The sequence below is a fragment of the Oryzias melastigma genome, linkage group LG9, assembly GCF_002922805.2.
Source record: "Oryzias melastigma strain HK-1 linkage group LG9, ASM292280v2, whole genome shotgun sequence".
Classification (NCBI taxonomy): domain Eukaryota; kingdom Metazoa; phylum Chordata; class Actinopteri; order Beloniformes; family Adrianichthyidae; genus Oryzias; species Oryzias melastigma.
In genome coordinates this window covers 20,500,354-20,512,762 of record NC_050520.1, presented here as the reverse complement: position 1 = coordinate 20,512,762, position 12,409 = coordinate 20,500,354, and the positions used below count along the sequence as shown (strand labels likewise).

Here is a 12,409-nt window from a genome sequence, read left to right as displayed (position 1 = left end):
ACAGATCCTTGTAAACAAGCAAGTGTAGCTTGTTCACAATTTTGGCATGATCCATCTGGAAGCTTTCATCTTTCACTTCATTCCAAATTCTTTCCACGAATCTATTCACGGGGAAAGAAAATTTCTCTGAATGACAACCAAACCCTGACTCTGAGACAACATGTGAAATCATCATTGAAACTGAATTTCTCAAAGTTGTTTTCAGAAATCCAGCCTCATCAAGCCGTGCTTCTTCTTCAAGTTGAAACTCTGTATTCTCTTGTTGTGTCTCAACTTCCTCTTCTGCACGTTGAAGTTTTCCATGTTTTCTAAGCAGTTTTGCACCAGTAGCTTTTACTTTGGCAGCATATTTTTTACCTGGTTCCATGCTGGGAAGGCATGACGTAAGTTCTGCATTTTGAACTTTTTCACGACCCTTCCTTACAATGGTGGCACCAGTAGCTTTTACTTTGGCAGCATACTGTTTACCTGGTTCCATGCTGGGAATGCATGACGTAAGTTCTGCATTTTGAACTTTTTCAAGGCTCTTCCTCAGAATTTTGGCACCAGCAGCTTTTACTTTGGCAGCATACTGTTTACCTGGTTCCATGCTGGGAAGGCATGACGTGAGTTCTGCATTTTGAACTTTTTCAAGGCTCTTCCTCAGAATTTTGGCACCAGCAGCTTTAATTTTTGCTGCCCTTATTTTTCCTGATTCTCTAAAGCGTGATTTTAGCCTAATCGGCTGTTCTTCTTCCAGCTCAGAGTCTGTATCCTGTTTTGTTTCAGCATCCTCCTCTGAACTTTGAACTGTTTCACTACTTTTCCTCAGGATTTTGGCACCACCAGCTTTAAGTTTTTCAGCATATCTTTTTCCTGCTTCCATGGGAAGACAGGATGTCAGATTTGCCGTTTGGATTTTTTCCAAACTTTTCCTTAGCATGGTGACACCGGCACGACCTCTCCTCAGCATGTCTGCACCAGCAGCTTTCATTTGTTTGGTACACAGCTCTTCTGATGATTGGCTTTCAAATTCTGAAAGCTCTTCTACATCTTTTAGTTCTATGTCTGCGTCCTCCTGCTCTTCCTCTGCAGACATTAGCTGTGTTTCTGGAGCCTCGGTTTGTTTTTTTGCTTTTATTTTTTTAATCGCTCGTTTGAGTTTTTCAGCTCCAAGTTTCGGAGTGGGTAATTTCAGGCAAGAGGCCCCGCCCTCCGATGGCTTGAACAGGTTGAGTGTGTGGTAAAGCTCTTTGATCTTCTGCCACACCTCGCTCCTGCTGGCTCTTCTGTACTCGGCGGTGGGGGGGCTCCGGCTGCTGCTCTCACTTTCTCCGGTGAGTGCTTGGACGAGCCCCTCCATCGCGCCGTCCACGACCTCTGGACTGAGCTCTTCTCTCAGCGCAGCCAGCTTCCTCTCCGTCCGCCCACCAGCACATCCGTGGACGAGCTGGAAGACTTCCTGCGGCTTCAGCGCTCTCAGGAGGTAGGCTCCCTCATCAGGGACGGATTCTACCCACATGAGGCTGCCGTGTCCTCCCTCCTCCCTTGACCCTCTCCGCTGGGGGCTTCCCTGTTCGTCGTCGCTTGACATTCTCACAGTTTTTAATGTGCTCTTTCAAATACTGTGTTGAGTCTTATTTTCGTTTGTGAGAACGGTTTCCCGGCAGATAAATCGGGGTGTAGTTAAAAGATTTCTCATCAGAGCATTTTTGCTTTTTATGACGTCAATACGTGGCGCGATGATGTGGTATTAATTCACAATGAAGACTGTACTACGATTTGTGACAATATCTGTCATCATACTACATAGTTGACAGATGAACGCGCAGACGTCAGAGCGCCGTCACCGCTGTGACGTCAGCGCGTTCATCCGTTGCACAGTGTCCAAATTCTCCCCTGTCGCTGCATTTTCGGTATGCGGAAGCAAAACGGATGCACCGCTCACCCCGCATGAGTGAACCACACGTCACTTCCGCTCTTCACCCACTATACCACAGAGTCATTTCCAAACAGTAAAACTCCTTGATCACAAGAATTTATGTTTTTCTCAACAACCGAGAGCTTCTCCTGACTGGATTACAGTTCGAAAAAAAGCCACAGAGTTACCGTTAATAATGTATTTGGATTACCAGAGAAAATAAAGTGTCTTGAAGTGGCGCTGTATCCTCTTAGCTTAGGGAGTGAACTGCCGTCATGTAAAACTGCAGAAGAAGAAAACATTTGTAGTCCGTTTGTAGTCACTGCAAGATCGTAAGGTCCTGATCCTTAACGTGTCTTTTTCCTTTGGTTTTTTCAACAATAAGTGAATGTTTTCACCATGATAAACATTTTAAGTGCTATATTAACATCCTACGAGGTTATTATTGATGTTACCATCCGAAGACCTGAAAATGCTTTAGCGGAAGTGACGTTTGGTTCGCGCATGCGGGAGAGCGGCGCAACCGTTTTGCTTCCGCATACCGAAAATGCAGCGATACCCCCCTGTAGAACATTTTCACTGTGACGTCACATAAAATGGCGACAGGGCCGTCGGGATACGTAACTTCCGGTTAATGGATTAAGCCCGGCAAAAGTGAAAACCTGAATGATGTTTGACACAATTTTGCATAAATTATAAATTATATTCTAACGGGTTCTATTTGGGATGATATTATTTACACATATTTTAAGTGCGATCAGCACAAAAGCCGATAGAAATTCATGCAGGCCACATTTAATGCCTGCAGCAAAGACGCACATCTCTGTATGTCTGCACAGATTTTAATCACTTCCCAGGCTAAATTCACTTGGTGTTCCATGGAATATTTTAGTGGATAATTGTAAAAACAGGAATGTTTTGTGAAAATGTTCAGAGGAGCTATCGAGTCACATCGTTTCAAGCTTTTAAAATAAATGCTGTCATGTAAAAAAGAATCTCTAGGCGCACAAATTTTGTTAAATTACTTGAAAAAAGTCACTTTCATATTTTAGGAAACAGCTTCCAATTAATGTAATCATATTTTACAAAGAGGAGTGACGTCAGAACCACGGCTGAGCTAACAGCAGCTCACTGACCGCAGTAGTAAACATTATAACATTAATGAATTGAACTTTAATGTCAGTTACGCTGGAATTGTCTGACTTTTGCTCCGTTTACAAGGATTTTAAGGAAGGAAAAAGCTGACGAGTGGTTTTGTAAACTGCAATTTCCGTCTGAAAAATGCCCTAACTTGTACTGCATGGATTGAAAAAATTCCAGAAGCAGGTGATAGAAAAATTCTGGACTATAATATAACAAGATGTGCTTACATGTTTACTTTCCACCGATCTAGTAACGCTCATTCTAAGAAGGAGAGAACGCTGCAGCCTCACCAGCAGGTCTGGCAGAAAGTTCTGGTGCCTAAGCTGCAAATATGCGCGTGCCTACTATATAGTCCCACACTATATAGATTTTTATTAGTTAGGGGTTAAGGGGGGGAATTCAGACGCAAAAGAGCCGCCGTTCGCATTCCGTTGTTAAATCAGCAACCCACGGATTTTCATACAATACTTCCGATAGCAGGGCTGAGAACGTTGAAAAATCTCTGCGAGACTGTCGTTACCAATGAGGTATATCACTAGAGGTGGCGTGCTTGTTGGACGCCATATTTGAATGGTATAGATACCTGTTGACTGCTGTGCTACACTTGCACAAACAAAGCTGGAAAAACAAGAAAGTGACTTTTCACAAGTGAATTATTACTGTCAGCTTACAAAAGAGAACTTCTAGAAAACCTTTTAGCAAGATCTGAGTGAGTTTACTCTCAATAGCGAACGTTTAGACTGACCTATTAAAGTCAATGACAGCTTTAGACTTAGCACTATTTCCATGTTTTCTGGCAGGACCACACAAACTAGCGCTGATGGAGCTTTTGTGTCCCACAATCTGTCGGGACGTAATACCTTGACACTACACCGCAGATCCAGCCGCTGCGTGCTTTAAAGGGCACGCTGCCCGGACCCTGCTGCTCCAGGGCTGTGGATGGAGTGCTCACCCTCCCATTCACAGGGCCATTGGGACCGGTGGGACTGTTGCCCGGGCAGCACTGTTGTCCGTCAGCCCTTATCGCCTTCCGCTGCTCCTGGAGCAGACCGGCTCATATACAACGGTCGCTAGCGGTCTGCAGCGATGTCGGCTACCCCCTGATCCGTTTATAAACACGGAGCGAGGTGTCTAACAGTATTATAATATTATAACGTATCTATTTATGAAAAAGTTTGAACTGTTGTTCATTTGATGCACTTTGTACAAAAACAATATCAACATGACCTGGGAATTATTTTTCTGATTATCAGAGTTTTTCCTTTTTTAAATCGGACCAAAATGAGGCATTTTATTGTCATTTTACTGGTTCTGCTAAGTAGGCCGTAAGGTGAACGACGGAAAAGTGTCTAGAAAATGATTTTCGTCCCCACGTCTGGGCACTACATTTTAAATGCATTTTTATTCAGACTTTTTGCTTCTGGACTTTGTGTTAAAAGTTCTATGTGTGTTTTCTTGCAGTATTTTTTAATCTGTGTTTAAAGTCAGTACTATTTACAGTGCTAGTGCATTCATTGTGTTGACGTGCGCGCTGCGGTTTGGGTCACATGTAGGCTGCTGATCCAATGGGTGAGCGGTAATTTCCAGCGTTATCTCCAGTGGAGGAAGAGACTGGTAAAAGTATAAAAAAAAACGCTATAGAAGGATCTACAGCAGGGGTCTCAAACTCGCGGCCCGCGGGCAAACTGCGGCCCCCGAGATGATCATTTGCGGCCCGCGTCTTAACATGAAAGATTACTGTTAGTGCGGCCCGCAAGGTTCATATGAATGACACTTGTGTGCAGAGCTGAATGAACCAATCACAGTGAGGCATAAGGCTCTGGAGGCGGGACATCGGCTGGGCTGTCCAGTGCCTTGCTCAGTCAGCTGGGCGGAGTAGAAGCAGAGAAGCCACTGTCTGTCACTGACTCCGTGCGGCGGCCACAGTCCTCTGCTGGTCTCGGCTCAAAAAATAAGGAGGCACTGTGATCTAGCATGTATCTGTAGCCATCTACATTATGGCGGATCGCGCTCAGAGAGCTGCTGTGTGTTTGTTCTTCTCTAGGTGCTTCCACACCTGCCGCGTCGCTAAAAAGTCAATACAAACGCCCGCACACCAGAGTTCCTGCCCTAAGCGTATACGTAGCGTGCGTTGCAACGCAAGTTAACATCAGTCAGGTCGCGAAATCTATGTACAAATTGGGCACACATTGAGCGCGCGTGGAATCTTCTACATGGGTTAACATTTTCACACACAGTTGCAGCAACGCAGTGCTGTGACCAATCAGGGACTCGGATTTGGGAGCTGCTTGTGGACAGCGTCAGCTTCAAAGCACAGAAGTGCCAAACATAATCACGGAAGAAAAATGATCACATGCGGTTTGTGCCCGACTGGGTTAATATGACACCGACATCTGTCACTCAAACCCCCCACACGTTCGACGTCAGACCCACAAACGCTTATTGAGCCATCAGATTGGTCAATTTATAACTCTAATAACTTGTGATAATGGAAAAAAATCTTTAAAAAAATAGGATTAGAAAAAAGAAGTTAATCAGAAAGCAGCAGAGGAAGAATGATTATTCTGAGATATAAAATGACTGAGAAATAACTGTCTGTTTCTCAATGTAAGTCAATGGGACTTTGGCCTTTTTGCAACCCAGTGGTACTTCCTATATGGAACACGGAAGTAGGGGGGCTTGCTTTGTCCAGTTATTTTGTATACAGTCTATGACGCCGACCAACTTACTGTAGGTGCGTCGCGGAGAGCAAAAGTGCGCTTGCGCCACAGTCCCTCGCAACTGAAACTTAAAACCGAGACTGACTCCGTGGAATCACATATTACAGCGCCCCAAAGATGTCTCTTTCAAAGTCTGCAGTAAAGAGAAAAGTCGGCGATGAGCACAGAGAATTTCAGGAAAAGTGGGAAGTGCAATTTTTCTTTGTTGAGTACAGGGGCACCCTGACGTGTCTTATTTGAACTGAAAAAGTTGCGGTGCACAAGGAATACAATTTGAAACGTCATTATACAACTAGACATGCTGAGGAGTACGAAAAATACCATGGAGATGAGAGAGCCAACCAGGTTGCCAGTCTTAAAACACGTCTACTGAGGCAACAAGATTTATTTAAGAAAGCAACCAAAGAGAATAATGCAGCAGTCGAAGCTAGCTACGTCGTCAGTGAGATGATTGCTAAAGCAGGAAAGCCATTCACAGAAGGTGAATTTGTCAAAAAGTGCATATTACAGGCTGCACATATTGTCTGTCCAGAAACGAAAGGTCAGTTTAACAACATCAGCCTTTCAGCCAACACCGTGGCAGAGCGCATTTCTGACCTGTCAAGTGACATTTATGATCAACTGTGTGAGAAAGCAAAATGTTTCAGTGTATATTCAGTGGCTCTTGATGAGACCACAGACATCACAGACACTGCACAGCTCGCAATATATCTCCGTGGCGTTGATGACAATTTTGAAGTGATGGAGGAGTTGCTCACAGTGATTCCAATGCATGGCCAGACCACCGCAAAGGAAATATTTCACCAGCTGTGTGATGCCATTGAGAATGCTGGTTTGCCATGGAAGAGCTTTGCTGGAATAACAACCGATGGAGCCCCATCAATGACAGGGAGGAAGAATGGACTGGTAGCACTTGTTCAAAAAAAACTGGAAGAGGAGGGTGTGGAAGAGGCCATAGCTCTGCACTGCATTATCCATCAGCAGGCCCTTTGCAGCAGATGCCTGAAGTTTGACAATGTGATGTCTGTGGTTGTGAAATGCATCAATCAAATCAGATCCAGGGGCTTAAAGCACAGAAGGTTCCGTGCTTTTTTAGAAGAAATGGAGTCAGAATATGGGGATGTGCTCTACTTCACTGAGGTACGTTGGCTCAGCAGGGGAAACGTATTGAAGAGATTTTTTGAGTTGAGAGCAGAGGTAAAAGATTTAATGGAGAAGGACGGGGTGGCTGTTTCTGTGCTAAGTGATCCCAAATGGCTCATGGACTTAGCTTTTCTTGTTGATATCACACATGAGCTTAATGTACTGAACAAGAAGCTACAAGGCCAGGGGCAACTTGTCAGTGCTTCCTATGACAATGTGAGAGCATTCTGCACAAAACTTGTGTTATGGAAAGCCCAGCTCTCTCAGACAAACCTTTGCCATTTCCCAGCATGCAAGGCACTCGTGGATGCAGGCACATCATTCAGTGGTGAGAAGTATGTTGAGGCCATTTTGAAGCTACAGGAGGAATTTGACCAAAGATTTGCAGACTTCAAGACACACAGAGCCACATTTAAAATTTTTGCGGACCCCTTCTCCTTTGATGTGCAAGATGCCCCTCCTGTCCTCCAAATGGAGCTCATTGACCTGCAGTGCAACTCTGCACTCAAAGCCAAGTTCAGGGATGTGAGTGGAGAAGCAGACAAGCTTGGGCAATTTTTGAGGGAGTTGACCCCCAGCTTCCCTGAACTTTCCCGGATGTTCAAGCGTACCATGTGTCTTTTTGGGAGCACATACTTGTGTGAGAAGCTCTTCTCCACCCTGAACTTCAATAAGTCCAAGTACAGGTCCAAGCTTACTGATGAGCATCTTCAAGCCCTACTGAGGGTCTCCACTGCTTCCTCCCTCAAGCCAAATGTGGCTCGGCTATGTGAGAAGAAGCGCTGCCAGATCTCTTGCAGCAAGAAGTAGGCAAGAGAAGCCATGTTCAGAACAGTTCATGCTTAATGTTCCATTCCTGTTTAGAAAGTTAAAGGTTAAATAACTGTTAATACAGACATTTAAAACTGAAAAATTCGTTTTCTCTAGTCAGCCAGTAAGTCAGTCAATATGTGGTTTGTTCAGTTGTTTATATCTGCTGTATGGTCTTTGTTCTTATTTTATTTATTTATGATTTTATTTTTTTATTCATTTTTTAATGTATTTATTTAATTCCTTATTTTGTGTTAAAAATAAAGATATTTGATAATATTGGAATGTTTTATCAGCGCTTTTCTTGTGAAAATCCTGATGCGGCCCGGGCTGACCCAGATTCTGCCTCCAGCGGCCCCCGGCTGAATTGAGTTTGAGACCCCTGTTTTAGAGTGTTCAATAAATGTTTATTTGACCCGCGACCTAAGATATGTTTTGGATTTTGGCCCCTTGTGCGACTGAGTTTGACACCCCTGCTTTTAAGCTAATAAAGAAGAAACTAAAGAACTAAGGTAAAAGAACGGATCTATGCTTTTAGGTTCTGCTCAAAATTTGAAATCCATTTTATAGAATATTTGCAAGTAGACATAAATTCTCTAGAAAGAGAGCGCTGAAGCTACTGATCGGTTATCTGTCCCAATGCAGCTGCAAAAATTGTAATTCTTCCAAACCAAATAAGATTTTTTTAAACAACGGTATCAGCGTTGTCATGGTTACTAGCAGAAGGTCATAGACAGGACACAGTTCTGTGGTGGAGCATACAGGACAGCTGCCAACATTGAAATTATGAAAAAAATGATGATAAAAGCAACTTGTATGTGAGACAGTTGCAGAGCTTAATGTTGTGATCATTATTTACATTTACATAATTTTACAATTTTATTACAATTAATTAATACTCAGGTAGTTTTTTTTCTAAATCATACTCTATAAAAAAAAAAGAAATGAGTGAAAATTGTTCTGGTACAGTACTGGGATATATCGTGATGCATATCATGAGTCGGGTATCACTATACGTATCGACTCTTGCCAATACACACCTCTACTGAGAACGCTTTGAAAATAGATCAAAAGATGATCGGAGAGAGAACTTTAATGAAGGAAAGTGAGTGTAAATCAGGTATAAATCACACATTTATTTCATTTAGAGCTCAAACATTTGAACCTCTCCTGAATTCATATTGGGTTAACCTCCACCCAAAAGCCGTCATGCTGAATTTAAGGATCCGTGTTCTTCCTAGTGCTCGAGATGCTGCAGATGAAGAACCTACATGTAAAAAAAATAAAAATAAAAAAGGCAAAGCTCCACTTCCTCCCATCAGACAAGGCGGCGCTGCACCACTGGGTCCAAATGTGCTGCTGGTCCAACAGCACCAAAGACCAAACAGCTAAAAGTTCTGCTTTTTTATGCTGTAGCTGATCAGTTAAGACAGAAAAATCTGGAAAAATTGTATCTGAATTTTCTTTTTGGCAGGAGTGACCTGATCTGTGCTAACATGTGACGTGTTCTGGTGGGTCTCCTCAGGTACAGGTGGGTGTTCCCCTCCACACCTCCATGCAAACATGAGGAGCTGCCGCTCTGCACAGAAACGCCTCATGGAGGCCGAGAGACCACAGAGAACGAGAACTTTCTCTGAACTTTAGAGCTGCATTCAAACAAACTAACAACCCCCCCAGACAAAAATAACCTTTTATAACTACATGTGACTCACCACCCCCTCCCCCCCCAACACTGTAAACAAACACAACATAAAAATATAAACAAACAGAAACACCCCTGTTGTTACATTTTCCTCCTTAAAAGATTGGTAATATTTTCCACCCCGACCCCCCCTTAGGGGCTGGAGTGGTCAGCTCCACATTGTCCTCGTTAGAGCACCGGAGACGGGATTGGTTCAGAACCGCCAGGCTTAAATGGGTTTGAGTGTGAGCCCAGAGACAGCCGGGTCCTAAACAACATTCTTCAAATTCCCTGTAGAAAAAAAAAGAAAAAAACAACAGTGAGGGGGGAGGGGGGCACTTAAAAAAACCCACATACACAAAAACAAAAAACAGTGGGCAAGCTTTACTGTCTCGTCACAGCATCAGAAAGACCTAAGGTGGTGGTAGAGCTGCTGGGTCTCACGTTTCTAACTTAATTAANGTGAACGTTTAGACTGACCTATTAAAGTCAATGACAGCTTTAGACCTAGCACTATTTCCATGTTTTCTGGCAGGACCACACAAACTAGCGCTGATGGAGCTTTTGCTTCCCACAATCTGTCGGGAAGTAATACCTTGACACTACACCGCAGATCCAGCCACTGCGTGCTTTAAAGGGCACGCTGCCCGGACCCTGTGGATGGAGTGCTCACCCTCCCATTCACAGGGCCATTGGGACCGGTGGGACTGTTGCCCGGGCAGCACTGTTGTCCGTCAGTCCTTATCGCCTTCCGCTGCTCCTGGAGCAGACCGGCTTATATACAACGGTCGCTAGCGGTCTGCAGCGATGTCGGCTACCCCCTGATCCGTTTATAAACATGGACCGAGGTGTCTAACGGTATTATAATATTATAATGTATCTATTTATGAAAAAGTTAGAACTGTTGTTCATTTGATGCACTTTGTACAAAAACAATATCAACATGACCTGGGAATTATTTTACTGATGATCAGAGTTTTTCCTCTTTTAAATCGGACCAAAATGAGGCATTTTATTGTCATTTTACTGGTTCTGCTAAGTAGGCCGTAAGGTGAACGACGGAAAAGTGTCTAGAAAATGATTTTCGTCCCCACGTCTGGGCACTACATTTTAAATGCATTTTTATTTAGACTTTTTGCTTCTGGACTTTGTGTTAAAAGTTCTATGTGTGTTTTCTTGCAGTATTTTTTAATCTGTGTTTAAGGTCAGTACTATTTACAGTGCTAGTGCATTCATTGTGTTGACGTGCGCGCTGCGGTTTGGGTCACATGTAGGCTGCTGATCCAATGGGTGAGCGGTAGTTTCCAGCGTTATCTCCAGTGGAGGAAGAGACTGGTAAAAGTATTAAAAAAAAGCTATAGAAGGATCTACAGGCATATTACATTTATGAAAGGAGAAAAACTACTGGATTTATGTTCAAGAGATGCAAAATATACAGAAACTGCGTCAAACGGAGGCTTTGATAGGACCTACGGTGAACTAAGGAGAGATCTAGAAAATGAGTTTCGTTCCCACATCTGGGAACATTTTAAATGCATTTTTGTTTAAACTTTAACCCTCTGGACTTTGGGTTAAAAGTTCNGCGTTATCTCCAGTGGAGGAAGAGACTGGTAAAAGTATAAAAAAACGCTATAGAAGGATCTACAGGCATATTACATTTATGAAAGGAGAAAAACTACTGGACTGCGTCAAACGGAGGCTTTGATAGGACCTACGGTGAACTAAGGAGAAGTCTAGAAAATGAGTTTCATTCCCACATCTGGGAACATTTTAAATGCATTTTTGTTTAGACTTTAACCCTCTGGACTTTGGGTTAAAAGTTCTCTGCAAGATATTCTACAATTATTTTTCTCATAACAATAACATTATCCATTAACAGTTTCAGTGGTGAATTTGAGGTGCTTTAGATAGCTATAGCTACAACTTTTAAACTCTTGTCCTTAAATAGAAATTTAACAAAAACATGCAACAGTTAACATCTGCACGGGGCCCTACATGAAAACAAGTTGTAGACTACTCAATTAGGTTCAATCACAACTCTAAACACAGTTCTTCAGTAGTGTTTGTGAGTGACTGAGAGACGGGTTATTTCCCACATACCTGCTGATGAACTCTGTAAAGATGATTATTCATTGCCTGACACACCTATGTATTATCCTCTTATTAGCACGGACAGGACAGGCAGAACCGCACCAGAGGAAACAACAGATTGGACTGGAGTTTCACTTGTTGATCCTGAGGTGCTTGGGGCCACAGGCTCACCTCTTCATGCTTCATGGACGCTGGATAAAAACCAGGAACATTGTTGAAGTCCATTAATGGTGAAGCTGCTACTTCTCTGTGTTGGACTCGCCACTCAAACAAAGTCATTTTTTTCCATGTCTTGGTTGTAAAACTATTATTTCTCCTTCTATGAACAAAATGTGCCCCTAGCACCTTTTATATTGCCTTTTTACATGTTTCTGCATCTTTTCCTCCTCTGGACAGACTTTCGTGTGCGGCGTCATCTTGGAAATGCCGCTCTCCTATTGGACCAGCAGCTTACATGTGACCCAAACCGCAGCGCGCATGTCAACGGTGTAACTCCACGAACACCGTAAATAGAGCCATTTTTAAACATTGATAACAAAAATACTGCATGATAACATGCGGGGAACTTTTACATTCGTGCTTAGGAACAATATATCTTTGTAATGATGTAAAAAGTTTTTAGTTCCCAAATGTCAGAACGAGATGACACAATACAGCTTTCACCTTACGGCCTAAAGCTATGTCTCATTGTTTTCATACCATTCCAACATGGCGTTGCTATACGCATCTTGGACAAAAGCAAAAAGCCTGCATGCCATCTCTAGTGATTAAACTCATTGGTCGCTACCCAATCCCCATCTATATAAATATATAGATATATATATATAGATATATATATATCTATATATATATATATAGTGATATATATACGTATATATATATATATATATTAGGGCTGTCAGATTTGTCGCGTTAAAAACG

At 42.8% G+C, this 12,409-nt stretch overlaps 1 protein-coding gene across 1 annotated transcript; it reads right to left on the bottom strand.

Annotated features, from left to right (window-relative positions):
• Positions 1-2,162, bottom strand: LOC112138439 (stress response protein NST1; the record flags this gene model as incomplete). The annotated part of the gene is given in 2 exon segments (XM_024260991.2): positions 1-435; positions 547-2,162. Coding segments are annotated over 2 exon segments (1,462 nt in total), but the record flags the coding sequence as incomplete, so codon positions are not given.
• Positions 2,163-12,409: the final 10,247 nt, after the last annotated feature.